Here is a 21,463-nt window from a genome sequence, read left to right on the forward strand (position 1 = left end):
AGACGGGGACAGTCAGGGCTGAGAGTCCCTCTTGAGACTGAGCAGCCCCAGCTCCCTCAGCCTTTCCAGGGCACGGAGGCTCCAGTGATCGCGATCCTCACCGGTTCCCGTTCCCGGTTCCGCTCCTGCTGCCCCTGCCCCGTCAATCAGGGTCAGGGGGCGGTGCTATGCATGACGTCACCTCCATTGCACCAATGAGGGGCGGCCACGCCTGGTCCTCGCGGGGCGGGGCCGTTCCCTCAGCGCGGCGGCGGCGCCGGGGCCGCTCCGGGCCGTTCCCGCCCGTGCCGGGGCCGCTGCCGGGCCGTGCCGGACATGGCGCCCGCCATCGCCGCCGAGGAGGGCGGCCGGCAGCGCCGCGCCGCCACCCGCCAGCACAGCCTGGACCTGACGGGCGACCCGCCCCCCGACGGGCTCCCCGGCGACACCGAGGCGCTGCTGCCGGCGCCGGGGCGGGCGCGGGGGTACCGCGCGGAGCTGGGCAGCATCCTGCTGCTGCTGGTGCTGTACGTGCTGCAGGGTATCCCGCTGGGGCTGGCGGGCAGCGTGCCGCTCATCCTGCAGAGCAAGAGCGCTAGCTACACCGACCAGGCCTTCTTCAGCTTCGTGTTCTGGCCCTTCAGCCTGAAGCTGCTGTGGGCGCCCTTGGTAGACGCCGTGTACCTGCGCGGCTTCGGCCGCCGCAAGTCGTGGCTGGTGCCCACGCAGTACGTGCTGGGGCTCTTCATGATCTACATGTCCACGCAGGTGGACGCGCTGCTGGGCGACGGCCACGGCCGCGGCCCCGACGTGGCGGCCCTCACCGTCACCTTCTTCCTCTTCGAGTTCCTGGCGGCCACGCAGGACATCGCGGTGGACGGCTGGGCGCTCACCATGCTGTCCCGGGAGAACGTGGGCTACGCCTCCACCTGCAACTCCGTGGGGCAGACGGCCGGCTACTTCCTGGGAAACGTGCTGTTCCTGGCCCTGGAGTCCGCCTCCTTCTGCAACAAGTACCTGCGCTTCGAGCCGCAGCCGCGGGGCATCGTCACCCTCTCAGGTACGGCCGGGTGTGCCGCCCGCTGTGCTGGGACAGAGCCAGAGTGCGCTGGTTTGGAGGGGACTAAAGCGATCCCATGGCAGGGACACCTCCCACTGCCCCAGGGGCTCCCAGCCCCAGTGCCCAGCCTGGCCTTGGGCACTGTCAGGGATCCAGGGGCAGCCCCAGCTGCTCTGGGCACCTGTGCCAGGGCCTGCCCACCCTGCCAGGGAAGGATTTTTTCCTAATGATAATGGTTATATCTTCCTCAGGATGCTTCTTCCCTGTGCCTGGACCCCTCTGTGGTTTGATGCTGGGAACCAAACAGATTTGGTGTGTCCCTTGCCCCGTGGGAAAGCACAGCCTGCTTGGAGGCTGGCAGAGCCCACTGGTAAATGCATTGGACTTCAGATTTTTCTGGGCTTTAACCTGCCTTGTCATTATCTTGGCTGACCTAAGCACTTTGGAGGAACTCTTTTTTTTTTTTTTCCTCCTGGTTTAATGGCCATGGACTAGATTACTCTTTAAGAAAAGCAAGCCAAAGTCTCCATGTGGGAAAGAAGAAACAAACAAACAAACAAAAAAAGATTCTTCCAATATGATATTTTTCACAGAATAGAAGTGAAAGTGTTCAGGATTGAGCATGTAGCCAGTTTCTGAAGGAAGGCCTTATTTTAGTAAATTAAGGGGGATTTGCTTTTTCTCTTTAGCGAATTAAATGGAGTGTGGTAATCCAAGCATAACTGGCTGTCAGGGATGGAGGGATGTTTCTGTTTGCTGGGGTTTGGGATTTTTCTCAGAAAGGTTCTGTGTGGTAGTTATGTTAGGGGCATTACCCTGGGGATGCTTGGAAGTGCAGCTGGTTTGGTTGCAAGGTTGAGTGAGGACAGGAAATGCTGGCACCATTCTGGCTGCAGCCTCAGGGTGACCCTGGCAGTGGAGAGCAGCTCCCCAAGGTCTCAGTCTCTGCTCCCTCACACTGATTGCCTTGCCTGTGCCATCTCAGAGATCAGGTATGCCAGAACAGGCTGGAATGGTGTGAAGGGGAGCTTTGCTTTCTGTCCTGCCCCTTAGGGATGAGCCAGGACAGCAGTGTCCACACTGCTGTGCTTGCCTGGTCTCTGCAGCTCCCAGCACTGCTCAGCAGTCCTCCCTGTGCTCCCAGCTGCCAGCCTGGTGCCTGGCCTGTGCCAAGGAGCTCAGAGTGGCCCTGCAAGTGTCCCAGCTGGTTCCTGGCTTTCCCTGGGGCTGTGCAGCTCCTGGGCTGGGTGTCCATCCCTCTCACTGCAGTGCACACTGACGTCTCTGCTGCTGATGCAACTTGCAGCCACTGCTGTTCAGACAGCCTGGCTTGGCTGTACTTCCCTCACTGCCCAGGGTTTTGGTTGGTTGGGGTTTTTTCCTCTCAGGGCTGTTTATATAAATGGGTTTTACTATTACCAAAGTGCTGTTTTTAAAAGATATTATCCCCTAACCCAAACAGCACCAATGCCACCTCCTTAACCTGCCCTGGAGTATTGATGTGGGTGGAGTAAGAACAGCAAATAACTGACACTATAGTTGCAGGATATGGTTTTTCAGGTGGTAAAGCTGTAAGAAATTTCTGTTTCTCTGTCGTGTGAGTGGCACAGTTTGGTGTTTCCCTGGAGCAGCTGAGAGCAGCAGGAGTTACCAGCTCACCAAGGAGCACAGGGGCTCATTGGTCCTTGCCCTGGCTGTAATGGGCTCGTGATGAGCAGGTTTGGGCAGGTAAAGCAGCAGAAAACTTCACTGCTGGAAAAGGTGAATGTTCTCTGCCAGCTCAGAGCTCTGAGCACTTTTGTTGTAGGCTGAGCCCCGTGGCAGGGAAAAAACAAGTCAACACTCCATGATCCAGAGGGAGCTGGGCCAGGGCAGGGTTAGGTGGATAGCAGGGAAAGGTTCTTCCCCAGAGGGTGCAGGCACAGCCCCGGGGCTGCCACAGCTCCAGGAGCCTTTGGGCAGCACTGCCAGGGTTGTCTTGTGCCAAACCAGAGCTGGGATGATCCTTGTAGGTCTGTCCCAACTGAAGATATTCTGTGATCCTGAGTCAGCCTGGAGTTGTTGAGAAGCAGCAGCAGCATTTGTTGTTCTCATTAACTTCAGGAAATAATATGGACAGATGTAAACCCATCATCAAACTCACCAAACCAGAGGCTGTGCTGGGCTGTGTCAGGTTGAGTGCCAGAGAAGGAAACAGGAAAAACCCTTCTGTGGGCTGATTGTCCTGGCACGTCCAGGGGTTTATTCAGCACTTGCTGTTCAGGTGACTTCAGTTGATTGAAGAGCAGGGGAAGCTCCCTGGCTGAGTTTGTGATTCCTGCCTGGTTTGCCCATTCCTGGGGAAGGGAGGGACAGGGAAAGAGTGGACACAGAACAAATGTGCCCCTTAAAGGCCTCCCCCACTCAGCTGTGCCAGGGACCGTGGAGCACCCCTCCTCCTGGGATCCTGGGTACCTGTACCACCTGGTGCCTTCTTCAGGCTGTTTGCCAGCCTGATCCATCCCTGATCTAGTTCAAAAACTTGTCTTGCCCCATCTCAGTGGTTTATTTTGTTACTAGCAGTGTAGCTGCAGAAACAAAATAGGGATGGGGGAAGCAGCAGTGGTGGGACCAGAAAGTTTGTCCTTGAAATCCCTTATGTAAACTCGAATTTCAAACTTCTTCTGCTTGTAGCCTGTTAGTGAGTTTCCTTGTATTTGAAAGGAAATGTACCTTATTTTTGTGTAAACTGCCTACAGCCTCAAAAACCCTAGTTTTTCTTGTCTGAACTACTATATATATATATATATGGTGGTTTTTTTTCTTTTTTCTTGCTTTGCTTTGTTGCTGATGCAGCCCCTGCAGTGCTGTGCTGCAGCTGACAGGGCTGGCCTGATCAGGAGCACTCATGTGATGATGCTCAGAGCTATTTCTATCCCCATCCTTGCACTGTGTGTCTTTCACTGCAGTGATAATGCTCAGGGTTATTATTAGAGAGCTGCTCCTCTACATCCTTTGTAGCCAGCAGCTGTGAGTCGTGAGACTCTCAGAAAATGCATCTTTGCTTGAGAATGTCTGCTCAGGGCACCTTGTGTTTTTAGGAGACAGCAATCTGACAGCGTTGCTTCTGAGGTCATGTTTATTTTAGGAAAGGGAAAAGTAGCAGAAATGGCATGAGGAGCCTTTTTTCTGTTACCCTAGGAATGGTGGGACACACCTGGAGCAGTCCTTGCACGTTTTCTTCCCTGCTGTGCAGGAGAAGCAGGCAGTGATTGACCAAACCTTTGTCTCTGCCCTTTCACCAGCCCTGGCTGCTCCTGCTGGGTTTCCTGGAGGCTGCTGGAGCTGCTCCTGACCAGGAGGAGTAAAGGCTGCTTCTGTCCTGCCCCCTGCACAGGCTGGGTTCCTTAGGCTGCTTCTGTCCTGCCCCCTGCACAGGCTGGATTCCTTAGGCTGCTTCTGTCCTACCCCCTGCACAGGCTGGGTTCTTTAGAGGCTGCTTCTGTCCTACCCCCTGCACAGGCTGGGTTCCTTAGGCTGCTTCTGTCCTACCCCCTGCACAGGCTGGGTTCTTTATGCTGCTTCTGTCCTGCCCCCTGCACAGGCTGGGTTCCTTAGAGGCTGCTTCTGTCCTACCCCCTGCACAGGCTGGGTTCTTTATGCTGCTTCTGTCCTACCCCCTGCACAGGCTGGGTTCTTTATGCTGCTTCTGTCCTGCCCCCTGCACAGGCTGGGTTCCTTAGGCTGCTTCTGTCCTACCCCCTGCACAGGCTGGATTCCTTAGGCTGCTTCTGTCCTACCCCCTGCACAGGCTGGGTTCTTTAGAGGCTGCTTCTGTCCTACCCCCTGCACAGGCTGGGTTCCTTAGGCTGCTTCTGTCCTACCCCCTGCACAGGCTGGGTTCTTTATGCTGCTTCTGTCCTGCCCCCTGCACAGGCTGGGTTCTTCAGGCTGCTTCTGTCCTGCCCCCTGCACAGGCTGGGTTCTTTAGAGGCTGCTTCTGTCCTGCCCCCTGCACAGGCTGGGTTCCTTAGGCTGCTTCTGTCCTGCCCCCTGCACAGGCTGGGTTCTTCAGGCTGCTTCTGTCCTGCCCCCTGCACAGGCTGGGTTCTTCAGGCTGCTTCTGTCCTACCCCCTGCACAGGCTGGGTTCTTTATGCTGCTTCTGTCCTGCCCCCTGCACAGGCTGGGTTCTTTATGCTGCTTCTGTCCTACCCCCTGCACAGGCTGGGTTCTTCCCTGCCCCTGTCCTAGAGGCAGAGGATAGGATGATCTTGAACTGGCCATTCACTCAGTCAGAAAGTACTCTGTTGGTGATTTTTTACTGGCCCACATCCATGATTTAGCAGATTCTGATCTGCTTAAAACAGAGCACTGGAGTGCTGCCAAGGATCCACTTCAGCCAGATAAATCTGAGGATTCCTTACAACTCTGTAAAAACTTTCCTTGGGCCATCTTCACCCTCCTAAATGCCTGTTTCCTGCAGGTGGGAGGTGGATATTAGATAGGGCTGTAGAGCTGAGGCACAGAGGTTCCCTGACTGCAGGGTAAGGGAGGAGCTGGGAAGGAGCTCTGCCTCTGGAGGTTCTTCCCTGTTTTCTGACTATTACATGTGGTTTTCCTCCTTCATCAGCCTGTAGTGGTTTTGTGTGTAATCCTTCAACACGTTCATTTTTGCCTCTGTTCCTCCTCCAACGTGCTCACTGTGGTAAGAACCCACCAAGCAGCAGGGAGGTGGCCTGGTTTGCTGCTGCTCCTCTGCCTCAGCTCCAGCAAACACCTCCTTGCAGAGGAGGGCAGAGCTGTGTCACTCACTCTGTGCTTGTGGTTTGATTATTAGGTTTATATTCTACAACTGTCAATCATGGCTGCTGCAAAGAGATTTTTATTTTATTTTATTTTCCTCTCCAGATTTCCTGTTTTTCTGGGGAGCTGTCTTCTTAGTTACCACTACATTGGTTGCCTTTTTGAAAAAGGAAAACGAGGAGCTAATACCAGCAAAGGAGGAAACAAAAGGCATCACTGACACATACAGGCTGCTATTCTCAATAATCAAGATGCCAGCAGTTCTTACTTTCTGTCTCTTGATCCTCACTTCAAAAGTAAGTAAATACATTTAAGAATTGTTAAATGCTGGCATCAGAGTCTGCAAGGCTGCTGAGTCCCCGGGATGTAACTTAGTTTTGCTGTTGGCTGTCACAAGAGCTGTGAATTTTCACATGAAATTCAAGCAGAATGGGTTATCTCATTGTGCTGAGTAGGGCTGTGCAGCAGAAAAGCTTTGTGAGAGCTTTTGTGTTTGACACAAGCATTGAAGAGAAGTTTGGTGGCAATGTGGTATTAAAGTAAAGAACATTTTTAAACAGTCTGCGTAGCCTGCAGTTAAAAGGGCAGGAAATGTTTGTTTTTAGCTCAGAATCCCTAGCTCTGTCCAAGCTGGGTTTCCATGGCTGCTAGTTGGACACTGAAGATGCCAGCAGCAGGGAAGGCACAGGAATGAATGGCAGTGCTGCTTAATGTTCCTGGAATAGTTTTGGCTGTGAGGAGTAAGAGTGTGCAAGTGTAGAACTAATCTGGAAATCAAATCAGGGGCAGAAGTGACTTCAGTGACAGTGTGTTCTGTATCCCATTTCTCAATTTACGTGATAGGGAGTAAATTGAATTTCCAGCCAAACTCCCTGTTCTCCTCAGCTTATTTTGTCTCCCTGACATTGCAGATTGGGTTTTCAGCAGCAGATGCTGTAACAGGACTCAAACTGGTGGAGGAGGGAGTCCCCAAGGAGCACCTGGCTCTGCTGGCAGTTCCAATGGTTCCTCTGCAGATCATCTTGCCTCTGGTTATCAGCAAATACACAGCGGGCCCCCAGCCCCTGAACACCTTCTACAAAGCAATGCCTTACAGGTAAAGCCTCATTTTAGTGGAACACAGTGATATGTGTGCTCAGTTTGTGTGTTCAGATCACCTGGAGGGTTTTGTGTGTAACTCTCTGACTTCCAGGTCCAGGGAAGTGTGTCAGGATTGTCACAGTGAGTTGAACTGTCTGGTTCATGCAGTGTCACTGTGTGGAAGCATGGGATGTGCATGTACAGCAGCATTAGAGCAGTGCTCTCCTGCTCCTAACTAACAATGCCACTGCTTGTCAAGTATTTGATATCTAATTCTGAGATAGAAATAGGTGTAACTATTTGGATCTAAACTCTGGTAATGTACTCTCTGTAGCTGTTCAATGGTTGATTTGTGTTGAGGAAACACATGGGAAGAATTACTTGGAATGACAAATCATCTTTCTCATCCCTCCAGGCTGCTGCTTGGCCTGGAATTTGCTTTCCTGGTGTGGTGGGCTCCTAAAGTAAAGCATGAAGGAGGATTTCCTGTCTACTACTACGCTGTGGTGGTGCTGAGCTATGCTCTACACCAGGTAACAGTCACGGTGTGGGGAGGGGAAATGCTCTTCCCTGTCTTGTCCTGGGTCACACTGGAATCCCTCCAAGCCTGACCTGTGCTATGTGCCAGGACTGACTTCTAATACTCTTGCCAGTGTTATTCCTCCCTATTCCCTGTGCTCCATTGGACGTCATCTGTGAGCTGCTTTGAGTTCTCCATGCCTGGTGTAGTTCCCCAGATTCCTTTTTCCCCAGACCCAGAAGCTCAAAAGCACAGAGGACCTGGAGAAACCCCAGAACTGTGTCTGAGCTTGATAGGCATGCTGATGGTTGTGCAAACAAAGTTATGTGATCCTGGTCCTAGGGAAAATACTCAGTTGTTAGAGGAACATCATAATGGATCTGATCCAAAGACTTGGGAAACAGGCACCTGATACAGCGTGGTCTTTGGATCAGAACTGGAATGCAGAGCCTTGAGAGGTGAATTTTAAATGCAGAAGGGTTGTGTTTAGGTGCTGGTTTAGCTGGCTGATTGTGTTTCAGTTAACCCAAGTCATGCTGGTGCATGTGAGGCTGGGTCTGTTGCAGCATGACTTGAGACAGGCAGCAAGGCCACTGCCCGAGTTAGCACAGGGACAGGCTGCAGCAGGAACTGCTGCTGGCATCATTTTCCACTCAGTGCTGCTGAGCTCAGGGGAGCTCTCAGCAGGGTTGTGCTGGGGGTTTCAGCCCTGTCTGTGTGTCTGTCTGTGTGTCTGTGTGTCCCCAGATCACCCTGTACAGCATGTACGTGGCCATCATGGCCTTCAACGCCAAGGTCAGCGACCCGCTCATCGGGGGCACCTACATGACCCTGCTCAACACCGTCTCCAACCTGGGTGGCAACTGGCCCTCCACGGTGGCCCTGTGGCTGGTGGACCCCCTGACAGTGAAGGAGTGTGCTGGGGCCCAGGGCCACACCTGTGCCACTGCAGCGGCCACAGAGGTGAGCCTGGGGGCTGGGGGTCTCTGCTCAATAGATCAGTGAAATGGCTCCTTTGGGAACCTTCATAGTGTATGGCCTGTGCTTAAAAATTCCCACTGATGGAGCTCACTTTCCTGGCTGATAAAATCCAGGCTGTTAGCAGCTGTGCACTCTGAATAAGCACCCCTTACCCAGGGTTTGCAGCTGCAGAGTAGTGAGCCCTTTCTTCCCATGCTCACCTGGAGTAGAAGCACCAGACTGGTGCCACATTCCGTGCAGTGAGGAACCCGTAGGGTGGTTTGAGTCAGGGGCTCTGTCCTTGGCAGGCTCTCTGTCCCTCCCCCAGGGCCTCCATTTCTGTGGTTTTTCTTCCTCCCTGGAGGCTTCTTATCTGCCTGCCTTGATACCTTCTCCAAGATGCTGCTCTGCTCTCTGATTTTGGTGTCCACTTTCCCCATGAAATCAAGTGGGACTGGCTGCCTGCCCAGTTCTGGGAGCCCTGTGGAAGAGAACAAAGAACTTGCTGTACACAGATCAAACAACAGGACACAAAACTGCTGGGAAAGCAACATTTCAAATTCACCTCCTCACAGCAAATGAGACATTTGACATGGCTGAAGAGTAGAAATGTTTGGGGTTTCTTTTTTTCTGTGCTCATGACTGAGATTTATTTCACTCCTGAATGCCAGGATGCTCTAGGACATGGAGGTTCTCTAAATTATCAAAGTGCTCTGGAGTCCATCATTATTTGTCTGAACTCGAGTTGCAGTTTTTATTGGTGCAGAGGGGAAACTGCTTCTGCAGTAGATGCTTCCCCAGCCTCTCACTCATTAGTCTGTTACTAATTAGGTTCCTTGTGTCTCAGCCTCTACTGAGCTTGAGTCCTTCCTCTTTCACCTCACTCCTCTGATCTTTTCTCACATCCTCCTGGTTGGTGACATTCCACCACCACCACCACCACCACTCCCTTCTTATTCCTAATCTGATTTTGACATGTCTCAGAATAATGAAAATGCTGGCAGAGCCTCAGCTCAGAGAGTTGATTAATCCTGGGATTAGAGCAGTGTTGAAAGCCAAACAATAGCAGCAACAATCCTGGGCTGTACAATCACCCTGTGAATGCTAGGGGTTTGTCTTCCAGTTCAAAGCCATCCTGGGCGTGTTTCTCCCAGGTACAGAATCATAGGATGGTTTGGACTGGAAGGACCTAAAAGCCCATCCAGTGCCACGCCCTGCCATGGGCAGGGACACCTTCCACTGTCCCAGGCTGCTCCCAGCCCTGTCCAACCTGGCCTTGGACATTTCCAGGTCTGGGGAGTCCACAACATGGATGGCTAGAGAAAAAAATCATCTTTGTCTGTGAGCTGGGGAGCAGTGCTTGCACCTGCAGGCCAGCACGGACAGCGGGGCTGTGTCTGTTTGCTGGAGTTTGCCCTTTGGGCTGATGTGCTCCATTTCCCACATGTTTAGGGCAGGTTTGGTACTTTGTTACTTTTCATGCTGCTGATAAGATCGAAAGCCTCTCTGACAAACTGTATAGGAAACAACAAAGAGTAAAGAACTCTATTTAGTCCTGCCCAGGAGCAGGGAGACAGCTCTGGAGTGCTGGTGCTCAGTGCATTCCCTGTGCTCTGTTTCAGCTGTGCACAGCAGCTGGGGGCTCCTGTGTGACCACCCTGGACGGGTACTACGTGGAGTCCATCGTCTGCGTCATCCTGGGCTTTGCCTGGTGGTTCTTCCTTGGACCAAAATTCAAAAAGCTGCAGGACGAAGGACAGTCCTCGTGGAAGTGCAAGAGGAGCAATTGATGCACTTAGGTGTTGGATGGACAGCGAGATGGTTTTAGTTTTATTACAAAGACGTACCCCCTAATCAGCACCCCGGAATCTCGGTGTTCTGTGCCACGCCAGATCTGCGTGGCCGAGGCAGGGCTGTGCATGGCACCACTGCCCTCCCACAGCACAGCAGTTCAGAAAGGAATGGCCAAAGCAGCACCTCCGTGCCCCATGCTTACTTACCCCTGACTCCAGAGCTGCTGGTTCCATAGGGCACCTCTGGGAAAGCTCCTGGTGCCGTGGCTGTAGAGGCAGCAGCATTGCCAGCTGAGTGCCAGCTTTTATTTTCACACAGAAATGATCTGACAGGGCAGCTGGGCCAGGGAAGGATGCCCAAGGCATTCTGACTTGGAGGTTAAGTATGGTACTGTGGAATTCCTTGTGGGAAGATCAGTGTGAGATGTCTGTGGGCTTTGCTTCTTCTCACTTTCTGAACTGTAACCGCGCCTCAAAGGATGAAATGTTCCGGAGATTCTTTTAAATGTATTTTCTGGCTTTTATAAGCTTTAAAGGTTTATAAGAAACTATTTTTATAAGCAAATTACATTTGTTTAATTTATTTCCGCTGTTTCAAGGCAGTTTGATTTACGTTCAAGGTAATTTCTTGAAGGCAAAATGCTGTAAGGTAGGGCTGGAATAACGCACAATCCTCTGAGCCTTGAGTCCTGCAGCTGGAGCTGGAGGTGCTTCCCAAGGGAGGGCACGTGGGCCTTTGGAAGGGGTGAGTTGACAGGGGAAAACCAATCCATTGGTTTTCCAAAGTGTATTACTAAAATTTGAATGTTCATTCTCAAAAGCAGTGGGAGCGCTGAGAGTTCCCCCTGGCAGGGGTGAGAAGAGTGAGGTGGTGATGACAGAGGTGCCAAATTCCAGGGAGCTGGTGCAGGACTCGCCCTCACACCAGTCCAAGGGGCACAGTCCTGTGGCAGAGCTGCTGCAGAATTCACTGCTGGTGCCATGTGGTGGAAACATCCCCGCTGGATTTCTCTCACTGCGCTCCCTCCTGAGTGCCTTAGGGACCCACAGGTGCTGCAGAGGCACTTGGACCCCGCTGGGTGTATGTGGAATATTGGTATTAAAAAGGGAAAACTATTAAACATCCCTTGCAAAGGTGCACGAGGTTCCCTGCCACGTTTCTTGTCAATATTTGAAAGGACTGGGCTGGGAGGGGGTTTGGGATCTTCTGCTGCTGTGTGTTGGGGGAAAGGTGGCCCAATGCCACCTCTGGAGTGCTGGGGGGTGGGTGGGTGTACAAAGGGTCTCCTTGGCATCAGGGGTAAGGAGGGGACTGGAAGAGGACACTGGGACCTCGTGCTTCACTGGGCACTGCCTCCTGTCCCGTGTCCCCTCCCTCAAGGGACACACACCTCACAGTTTGCTTCAAGCACAGCAAAACTACTCGTGCTAGGTGAAATCACATGGGTCTTACTGCCCCAGCCGAATTTCTTCCAATTTCCCCTCTGCATAAGAACAAAACATTAAAATATATCAGATTTATGTCTGCCCCTTTCAGTCCCTGTCCCACCAGCTCCACTGTAGTAACTCTGTGAAGCACTTCAGTTCTGTATCCCCTCTGGAACCATAGGCTGCTTATTGAATTATATCTTGCATACCTAGAGGGGTTGTTTTAACTTTTCTGATTGTGAGGAAAAACTTCAAGTGCACAAGCTGATAAATTAAATTTGCTGTGTATTAGATTTGGGTTTTACTTTGCAATTTTTTTTCACTATTTCTAAAGGTGCCAGTGAAACTTGTCACTAATAAAGATGGCTTAAGGATTAACTCAATCAATAATTAGATAATCAACAATGTCAAAATTGCACATAAACTCCAAATAGGTAGGAGTAGATATGTTACCTGAAATAAATAACTGTGTTATTTTTCAAACTGGTGAAACAAGTTATGGATTAGTGCTTTTAATTTAAGTACCTATTTTGTAAGTTGGAAATGTTGCTGCTGTGCCAGCCCTTTAGCAGGCTGCTGAAGAGCACCCATAAAATTTTGATCTTGCTACTTTTTTTCTACCAACTCTGATCAAAAGTGTTTTTTTCTTTTTAACATTAGAATTTGTACAGACTTAAACATCTTTAGCGTTAGAAAAACAAACAAAAAATAAACCCCAAACCAACAAGAATAACAAACTAAACAAATTTGAAATGCCAAGAAGAAAGGAGCATCTGAAGGGTCGGAGGAGGTGTGCTACAGGTTTGAGGAGATCAATGCAGAGTTCAGGAGCTCAGAGCCCCTGGCAGGGCCTGAAGGGGCTCCAGGAGAGCTGCAGAGGGACTGGGGACAAGGATGGAGGGACAGGAGCCAGGGAATGGCTGCCAGTGGCAGAGGGCAGGGATGGGTGGGAGACTGGGAATTGTTCCCTGGCAGGGTGGGCAGGCCCTGGCACAGGTGCCCAGAGCAGCTGGGGCTGTCTCCGGATCCCTGGCAGTGTCCTGGCCAGGGCTGCTCGGGGCCGGTGTCGCTCCATGGCACGGTGGCACTGGCGCTGTTCGTTTCCCGTTCCCGTGGCACGGTGGCACGGGGCGCTGTTCGTTCTCCGGCGGCTCCGTGGCGGGGCAGCACCGGGCGCTGTTCGCTCCCCGGCTCCCGCGGGGGCGCTCGGCACGCCGCGATGTCGGAGCGGGGCGGCGGCGGCTCCGAGCGCGCCGCGCTGGCCCTGGCCCGGCTCTCCGAGTGGGCGGACGCGCACCTGGGGCTGCTGCGGGTACCGGGGCTGGGCGGGCACCGGGGCTGGGCGGGTTCCGGGCCGGGGGGGGCCCGCTGGGCCCGGCTGAGCCCCGTTCTCCTCCGCAGGGCCTGATCGCCGGCGCGGCCGTGGCCGGGGTGCTGCTGCTGGCCCGGAGCTTCCGCGTGGTGAGTGCGGGGCCGGGCCCGGGGGATGCGGGAGAGCCCGGCACGGGCCCGGGGGATGCGGGAGAGCCCGGCACGGGCCCGGGGGATGCGGGAGAGCCCGGCACGGGCGCAGGGGATGCGGGAGAGCCCGGCACGGGCCCGGGGGTGCGGGAGAGCCCGGCACGGGCCCGGGGGATGCGGGGGAAGCCCGGCACGGGCCCGGGGGATGCGGGGGAAGCCCGGCACGGGCGCAGGGGATGCGGGAGAGCCCGGCACGGGCCCGGGGGATGCGGGAGAAGCCCAGCACGGCCGCTCGGAACGGAGGAATAAGTGGAGAGCCCGGCACGGCCTCCCAGAGCCGGGGTGAGCCCGTCACGGGCCCGGGGGATGTGGGGCGAGCCCAGCACGGCCGCTCAGAACCGGGAGATACGGAGAGAGCCCGGCATGGGCCCGGGGGTCGGGGGAGAGCCTGGCACAGCCCCTCAGAACCGGGGGCAGCCTGGCATGGGCCCGAGGAATGCGGGAGAACCCGGCAAGGCTTCTCAGAACCAAGGCAGGCCGCTCGGCCCGCGGTGGAGGGGTCGGGCCTGCCCTGCCCTGCCGTGCCCGGCCCTCCCTCACGGCCGTGGCTGCGCCGCCCGGGGCAGTTCCGCGGCATTCCCGTGTTTTGTTCGGGTTTGCGCAAAGCGGGAGCAGGAGGCTCCCGCGAAAGGCTGCCCACTCATCAGTACTTAACAATATTTATATATTTTAACAAACCATCAGCATTCGCTGCTTACAAATTCTGTAACTTTTCCGTCAATTCGCTTTCAGCCCTTCTGTGTCAGCTGTGTCTGTAGTTTCTCATGCTGATCAGCCTCAGCCCTTCCCTCTGCCGGAGAGCGGGGTCCCTTTGGCCCGGGTGGCCAGTGCTCAGTGGTCGGTAGCCGGTGCTCGGTGCTCAGTGCTCAGTGTTCAGTGCTCAGTGGCCGGTGCTCAGTGCTCAGTGGTCAGTGCTCAGTGCTCAGTGGCCGGTGCTCGGTGCTCGGTGCTCAGTGGTCGCGCTGTCCCCCTGCTGCAATTGCCTTTTCCCCGGGACGGCTCAGCCCGGCCGCCCCCACGGCTGGTGGCTCCCGCCCAGACAGCCCATTCATCTTGGCATTGTCTTCCCTTTTCCTTAAAACTAAAGATTAGCCAAGCGTGCAAGGTTCACAGTGCGGTTGCTTAATCATAACGGTCCTGCTACAGCTACTGATTAACAAGTGAAAAAAACAGCAGAGTTTGATTCAGGTCCTGAGGGGCTCGATATCGCTGTCCTGTGGCATCTCCACGGGTCCCTTGTTCTCGCCTGTTCCTGAGGCCCCTGGGAGGGGTAATGACCCCTTTGCCTGTCCCACTGCAGCTCGAGCACCCTCCCTTGTCCAAACACAGCTGAAACAGCCGCTTGCCTTGAGTATTCTCTGTCCTTCCACACGCAGAACTGCTTCTGAATGGTTTTAAACATCACCCAAATCTTCCCTCGCTCTCAGGATGGTCAGGGCACGCTGGGCTAACACCATGCTGCTCACTCCTGGAGAAGCTGAACCTCCACGGGCAGGAGCCAGGAGCCACCGTGCTCCCACAGGGTTCCAGCTGCTTAAAAAATCACAGTTACCTTCACCTTCCCCTGCACAATTCCAAATGATACAAAAGAACATTTGTGTGGTGTTTTTACTTAAACATTCTACCAGGAAACCTGAACTACAAATGTTGCCAGAATGCTTTTTCTTTGTCTTTTTTTGGTTGTTTTGACCCAAGTGCCTGTGAATGCATTAACCTGGCTGGTGGAGCAAACGAGATCAGCTTTGAACAACTTTTATTCCTAAAAACCTCCAGGTTTCCTGCCTGCAAGGTCCCAAATTCCCTTGTTCCCAGTGGCAGGCCCTATGGGCCGCAGAGGGGGAGGTTTGCTGAATAAATAACACACAGGAGACAGCTTTAGTTGTGGTGTTTTGCGGGTTTATTTCCCACAGTTGTACAGCACTGCTCAGTGAGTTTCACAGCTCTGTAGCTCAGTGCTCTGCTAAGGCCTCTCACAGTGTCTGAAATTTTGGGGGTCTTAATTTTTTGGGGTCTCACATGTCCTTCTGCCTCACCCCAGACCTGTGGCTGCTCCATTCCTGTGCCAGGGCCCAAGTCTTTGCTGCTGCTCAGCTTGGTTTTCCTGTGTGATCACATAACCATCCCCTTTGGATCCTCCCAGGCTGTAGTATCAAATTTAATCATCTTGTGATCTTCTCAAAGCTGTTCACCTGCCTTTGTCCCTCTCCTGGTTTCCTCGGGCATCAAAGGCGGGGTTGTTTCTGCCCTCCCTGCTCTGCCTTTGTTTTCAGCGTGTCTGTCCTCTGGCTTCCTTTCACCCCTCTCCCAGCCCCATTCAGGCTGCTTCTAAAACACTTTTCTCGGGGAATCAAGTGAACTTCAATAGGCATTGCTCAAAAAATGGCAGTTTCTGTTCTTTCTCTAAACCTGGCTTTTATGTCTGTGCTGACATTGCAAGCCCTGTAAAACAGGGAAAATGGTAAGTGTGGAGAGGCTGGCACAGCTTCTGCAGCTGATCACTATTAAATATATATCTATATTTACTTGCCCATGGTGTGTAATAATAGAGGTGGAATTTCCCAAACTGTTTTGAGATGTTGGATTTAGTGTGGCTGTAACTGCTCTGTATTTTTTCTTAAAATTTTGTCTTTGTCTTCCTTCCATTAATAGACAACGAAATTCACAAATCCTTTGGAAATACCCGTGGAGTTTGTAGAAAAGAATGTGAAACTGAGAGGGAAATTACATCACATCACAGAGAAGGGCCTGGAAGTTGAGCACATTCCCATCAGCATTCCTTTCATCTCAGCCATCCAGAGAAGATGTGAGTAATGAGGAAAAGAGTGTGAAGAGCAAAGGCAGAAATGAAATGTGCTGCTCTTAGAGTGGCTGCAAGCTTGAGAGGAAGGGCTGAGGCACATTTCCAGCTCTGCCTTTTGGTCTTTCTGTGCTTTGCAGGTGGAAAACTGGGAAATAAAAAACATGAGGAGACAGAGAGTTTGTCACTACAGTGTTTGTGTTAATCCTTACAGTTACTGTGATAGTTTCCAGTAGCAGAAGTAAGCACGCAGGCAGTGCTTCTGCTTGCACAGCTCATCTCATTCCTGGCAAAAAGCCTCTGTTGAGATTGTGTTTTTACTTGCAGACACCAGTTTTTGGGGACAGTTTTTCTGTCAGAAACAAACTGTCCATCAATCCGTGACTCACACTGGCTGTGCAAACACCAGCAGGTGCTGATGCTTCTGCCCCTGTGGATGAAAGATAGGGACTGAGAGTGGGGACAAATCTTTTTCTTTGCATGCACAATAAGCCAAATTATGAATTAGGCAACCTTGAATTGATATATTTTTTTTTCCCTGAAGAAGAGATGAGACCAAATTCCTGTTTGCTTTGAGGAAGTAAAAGGGATTGTTTTAGTGCACAGGAATCAATTCACTCCCAGCAGCTGAGGGTGGTGCTAAGGCTGAGCTGTGCCCCAGCAGCAGATCTGTCCTTTCCCTTGCAGGGCAGCCAGAGGGGCTCCTGCTGATCCGCCTGGCCGGGGTGGAGCTGGCTGCAGGTGGCACGGCCTGGCTGCAGCGGGAGCTGCTCCCCAAACAGCCCCTGTGGTTCCAGCTCCTGGGGAGGGACAGCTCGGCCCTGGACTGCCTCGTCCTAGTCCATAAGGTAAGGAGACACACAAACACTGTCTCAGCTGCAGTTTTAGATGTGACTGTAGTCACACAGTTCTCTCAGTGCATTTAACAAATGCTATTGTTTATGATTTATCATCCTTGGTGTGAATTTTAAATGTTGCATTTGCAAATCCGATTGCAGGAGCAGTAGTTTTTCAGACTGATTCATGGCAGCTATGTGTTTCTCTGCCTGTGCCAAAAAGGCATCTGTAGTTCTGATTAGCCTAATGTTTGTTATCCAGTGTTCCCTCACAAATGCCTTGCATTATAGAATCACAGCATGGTTTGGGTTGGAAGGGACTTCCAGACCATCGAGTCCCAGCCCATGGGCAGGGACACCCTCCACTGTCCCAGGTGCTCCCAGCCCCAGTGTCCAGCCTGGCCTTGGGCACTGCCAGGGATCCAGGGGCAGCCACAGCTGCTCTGGGCACCTGTGCCAGGGCCTGCCCACCCTCACACTGGGGTTGGGTTTGAAGTCACCTGGATTCCTCTTCACTTCTAACTTCTCCTGACAAAGTGTAGGTACAGCCATGAGTAAAGCTTGTACCTCTGAGGGAGTTCACACCAAACCCCAAATAACCCTGTTTCAATGGTGAGTATCTATTTATTGTGGTTTTTCTAGGGTGGGTTTTTCAGCATGTGCTTGAACGAAGAGCTCCTGAGCCAAGGGCTGGCCAGAGCAGCCCGGATTGAGGGGCTGCCTCACCACTCCCGCCTCTACTGGAAACTGCACAAAAGGCTCCTCCAGGCCGAGTTAAAGGCTGTGAAGAAAAATAAAGGCATATGGAAAGAACAGAGCTACTCTGAAAGAGTCCAGGAGAGCATAAGCCGCAATAAATTCCTGCAGAGGCTGAAACAGTTTGTGAGCTGGGTTAGAAGCTCTACTGAGAGGTGAAAGGGTGGGAAATGCAGCTCCCCAAGTTGTGGGGAATGTGTATGTTTGTGATCACAAACAGTGCTATGATGTTGAGGGTCCCTGTCTCAAGCACAAACCCCACAGTTCATGGTTACACAGAATGGAAATCCCCAGTTCGTGGTTACACAGAATAGAAATCCCCAGTTCATGGTTATTTAGAATATATCCCATATCATAACCCCCACGGGATTGCAGTTTAGTAGCAGTGTGCAGGCCACCAGTGAAAATGTTCTGATGCCAAACTTCTCCACAGTGATGTCCTGAATTAGTTGTCTAGTTTTCCACCTGCTGCACTCCTCCAGGCTGCCCAGTGCAGGTTTGAGGGGCAGGGTCCCTTCACACCTCTGTAATGTGCCACTGCTGCTGAGCCCACACTGGACACAAACCCCATGTCAGGCCTTGACAAAGCTCGTGGGATGCGTTTAAACACAACCTTTTGGTTTGAATTCTGTTCTTATGCTACTTTTTGGTGTAATTTGTGGTTTAAAACTCATTCATCTTGAATGATGGGTTGCATTGTTAGTGATATAAAAGGTGATTTGTTACGGTTGATCTTAAAAAGCTGATAAGGTTGTAATAACTAAAGTTCCTCAGGGGAAAAACATCACTTGGTGCATCAAAGAATATAATGTCAGGAATCCAAATATTTCAAAGACAACTTTCATTTGAAGAGGAAAAAACCTGTGGGTTTTTTTTTTTTTTTCTGATGGCTCTGTATCTAAAATTAGATTAATATAAAGCTTAAACATGGAATTTGACAAGGAGGATCAGACTGTGCTAAGAACTTGAATTCTTGCTTTATTTTTGATACACGTGTGAAGTATATGAGTGTATTACTATTTATGTTTTAAATATTCTCAGAATAAAGATTGAATTTCTCAAGTTCATTGTTACATGTTTTATACACCTAGCCCTTGACCTTTGTTTAACCTCCCACAGTCCCAATATTTATTAAAAGTGAAGTGTTTTACAGATTTTCTTTCTTTCTGTGTGATTGCTTTCCAATGAAACACTGGGTAGAAGAGTGTGGTACAAAAAAACCTTAATAATTGACCACTGCTTATCTGGCAATTGATGTATCTGTTGCTACATCAGCATTTTCTCTACTGACTTCAGGGCAAAGTTTTGACTCTTGAGATCCTCAAAAAAAAATCCAGTTTCCTTGGGTAAGAATAGATGTTAGTGGTTCTTTAGTCCTTTTGTTCCTGGTCCTCCCAGGGTGAGGCTGGTGCTAGGGAGCAGCGAGCCATGAAATACCTGCAGTGTTGGAACCCAGTGTGGGAGAGAGGGGAGGCAGCTCTGGGGCAGCAAACCAGGTGTCTGTGCCTGTTTGAAAATGGAAAATAAGAAAAGTGATATCCTGGGTTTATGCATAAGACAGTGGAGGGCTGAGCCAGCCACCACTGTGGTTCTTGGACATGAAACTCATAAGGCAGTCAGGGATTTGGGATTGGCTGTGGCACCCTCCAGAGCAAAACTCTTGATTGTTAACCCCAAAGTACGCATTCAGGCTCAGCAACAATCCACTTCTGGGGGTTTTTAGGTGTTCCTACGTCTGGGAAGTAGGAGGAGCTTTTCCAAGCTGGGCATAATTGTACACTGATGATTTATTTTCTGTAATAATTAAATATAATTCTGGACTTCACACTTCTGTTCTGTAGATGAGTCACAGGAGGATTTATCACAAAAATCCACTGTAAAGCTGAGAGAAAAGTCTCAGGAAGCCACATGCTACATTTCTAGCAAGCAGAGGTGAGGTGTGGGCGAATGTGAACAGAGTGTGTTGTTCTCTCACATGGGTTTGGGCTTGCAGTGACAAATGATTTCTTGAGGGTCAGGTCCTGTAATTGTTTGTTAATGCTGTTTTCCTTATCACGCAGGGCTTATCTTTAAAAAAAACCCCAACCCACCAGCACACCCTCCCCCCTCAGAAAGAGCCCAATTCAGTTCAAAGCTGTGCTTTCCATCTGTGCAGGGCTTGAGAGGTTGCAGATCCTGTCTCTGTGGGAGGCCTGGCTATTGGAAAAGCAGTAATAGGAGCAGAGACAAATATCTCTGCAGCCCCCGGCGGAGCTGGCTGGGGGAGAAGCAGCATTTTGCCCCCTACATAAACCCCTACATAAAACGGCTGTCTCTCAGCAGCTCCATCCCTCCCTTCACCCGCAGCAGTGCCCAGCAGATTTCCAACAGAGAAGGCAGTTCTGTGGCTGGGAATAGGGACAAGAATTAAACTGTTTAGCACTTGTGCCTTTGCCCTCCCAACTCTGAATGCGTCGTGAGCGATGCAACATCTTCAAAAGACCTCAGGGAATGAAAGGAGAAACCCGGCCTCCAAATGGCCCAAGAAAAATACCTCCGACACTGCACAGACTTTTTATTGCTGGTGTGGCATGTCAGGCAAATGGCAATAAACATCCCTCAGAGCCCACCGGCAGCGCGGGCACCGGGCTGCTCTTTGCATCCTTTGGGAACAAACTTCTGAGCAGGGCTATTGTCATGGGAGAACGGGGAAGGGCTTTAAACGAAGGGAGATCGGTTTAGATTGGATTTAAGAAAGAATTGTTTTACTCAGAGGGTGGTGAAGCCCTGGTGCGGGGTGCCCAGAGAAGCTGCGGCTGCCCCATCCCTGGCAGTGTCCGAGGCCAGGTTGGACAGGGTTTGGAGCAGCCTGGGACAGAGGAAGGTGTCCCTGCCACGGCAGTGTGGGGTGGGAGGGCCGGGGGTCTCCATGGCACCCGCTGGGCGAGGGGCCGCCCCGAGGGGCCGCTTCTCGCTCTGTTCCCATCGCGTCTCACCGGCACCGCTCCCCACGGCTCGGCCGGGGAGCTCGGTGAGTCCCGCGGGAGGAGACTCTGCCGGGCGGGAGGGGGTCGGGCCGGGCAGCGCTGAGGGGATCGATTCGGGGGACTCGGTCCTGATGGTGCTGAGGGGAGCGGATCGGGGAGCTCAGTCCCGATGGTGCTGAGGGAAGCGGAGCGGGGGGCTCAGTCCCGATGGTGCTGAGGGGAGCGGATCAAGGGGCTCAGTCCCGATGGTGCTGAGGGGAGCGGAGCGGGGGGCTCAGTCCCGGTGGTGCTGAGGGAAGCGGATCGGGGGGCTCAGTCCCGATGGTGCTGAGGGGAGCGGAGTGGGGGGCTCAGTCCCGGCTGGGCGGTGCTGAGGGGAGCAGATCGGGGCGCTCAGTCCCGGCGGCGCTGCGGGGAGCGGAGCGGGGGGCTCAGCCCTGGCTGGGCAGCGCTGCGGGGAGCGGAGCGGGGCGCTCAGTCCCGATGGCGCTGAGGGGAGCGGGCGGCGCTGCCCCGCCGCTCGCAGCGCACACACAATGGAGCAATGGAGCAGGTTGAACGGGCTCCGGGCCGCAGCAACACCGGGGCTGGATCTCGGCTCGGGCCGCCGCAGCCGCTCCCGGGCCGACGGGACGCTCCGCTCCGCTCTGCGGCCGCTCCGGGTTTCGGCAGGGCCCGCGGCGGGGGCGGGCCGCGCCGGGCTGGGCCGGGCGGGGCGGGCGGCAGCGCTGGGGTTTGAACGGAGCAGGTTGAGCACCCGCACCGGGCTGGGGCTGTGCGTGCGGCCGTGGCGGCGAGGCACAGCACCGAACCGGACCGAACCGAGCCCATCCCGGCGGCCGCGGTGAGTGAGGGCGGACGGGACCCCCGAGCCCCGTCCCCGTGCGCGGCCCCGCGGGCGCTCCTGGCGGGACGGGACTGTGTCCCTGCGAGCCTCCGCTGGGCTTTCCCATGCGGTTGGTGCTGGTTTCTCCCGGTGTTCG

At 53.0% G+C, this 21,463-nt stretch overlaps 3 protein-coding genes across 9 annotated transcripts in view; all 3 read left to right on the forward strand.

The window, feature by feature from the left end:
* The first annotated feature begins 201 nt into the window (after nucleotides 1–201).
* On the forward strand, nucleotides 202–11,897 carry SLC33A1 (solute carrier family 33 member 1). Of its 2 annotated transcripts, XM_054639249.2 has the most exons (6): nucleotides 202–1,039; nucleotides 5,929–6,119; nucleotides 6,735–6,919; nucleotides 7,319–7,436; nucleotides 8,171–8,386; nucleotides 10,006–11,897. In XM_054639249.2, the coding sequence occupies exons 1-6, from the start codon at nucleotides 316–318 to the stop codon at nucleotides 10,171–10,173; spliced, it is 1,602 nt and encodes a 533-aa protein (XP_054495224.2). In that variant the 5' UTR covers nucleotides 202–315; the 3' UTR covers nucleotides 10,174–11,897. The 2 variants fall into 2 exon arrangements, with proteins under 2 accessions (XP_054495224.2, XP_054495225.2); XM_054639250.2 differs by lacking the exons at nucleotides 5,929–6,119; nucleotides 7,319–7,436.
* A 791-nt stretch (nucleotides 11,898–12,688) lies between these two features.
* C10H3orf33 (chromosome 10 C3orf33 homolog) lies at nucleotides 12,689–18,669 on the forward strand. Its single transcript, XM_054639505.2, has 5 exons — nucleotides 12,689–12,916; nucleotides 13,006–13,065; nucleotides 15,775–15,928; nucleotides 16,610–16,770; nucleotides 17,401–18,669. Exons 1-5 carry the CDS (start codon nucleotides 12,824–12,826, stop codon nucleotides 17,671–17,673), a joined length of 741 nt encoding a protein of 246 aa, XP_054495480.1. The 5' UTR covers nucleotides 12,689–12,823; the 3' UTR covers nucleotides 17,674–18,669.
* A 1,585-nt stretch (nucleotides 18,670–20,254) lies between these two features.
* Nucleotides 20,255–21,463, forward strand: part of PLCH1 (phospholipase C eta 1) — a 57,940-nt gene continuing 56,731 nt past the window's right edge. For 3 of the 6 annotated variants that reach the window (XM_077184244.1, XM_077184250.1, XM_077184251.1), the window contains exon 1: nucleotides 20,858–21,324. The gene's annotated coding sequence lies outside the window, so the exon portion shown is untranslated. Of the gene's footprint in view, nucleotides 20,525–20,853; nucleotides 21,325–21,463 lie in introns of those variants that run through there. The other 3 variants (XM_077184245.1, XM_077184253.1, XM_077184252.1) reach the window with 3 other exon arrangements.

Source organism: Agelaius phoeniceus, chromosome 10 (genome assembly GCF_051311805.1).
Source record: "Agelaius phoeniceus isolate bAgePho1 chromosome 10, bAgePho1.hap1, whole genome shotgun sequence".
NCBI lineage: Eukaryota > Metazoa > Chordata > Aves > Passeriformes > Icteridae > Agelaius > Agelaius phoeniceus.

Coding starts and splice junctions, on each gene's coding strand:
- C10H3orf33 (XM_054639505.2), top strand. CDS start 12,824: ATGTCGGAGCGGGGCGGCGGCGGCTCCGAGCGCGCCGCGCTGGCCCTG. Junction 12,917..13,005: donor CGCACCTGGGGCTGCTGCGG/GTACCGGGGCTG, acceptor TCTCCTCCGCAG/GGCCTGATCGCCGGCGCGGC. Junction 15,929..16,609: donor CTCAGCCATCCAGAGAAGAT/GTGAGTAATGAG, acceptor TTTCCCTTGCAG/GGCAGCCAGAGGGGCTCCTG.
- SLC33A1 (XM_054639249.2), top strand. CDS start 316: ATGGCGCCCGCCATCGCCGCCGAGGAGGGCGGCCGGCAGCGCCGCGCC. Junction 7,437..8,170: donor TGAGCTATGCTCTACACCAG/GTAACAGTCACG, acceptor GTGTGTCCCCAG/ATCACCCTGTACAGCATGTA. Junction 8,387..10,005: donor CCACTGCAGCGGCCACAGAG/GTGAGCCTGGGG, acceptor GCTCTGTTTCAG/CTGTGCACAGCAGCTGGGGG.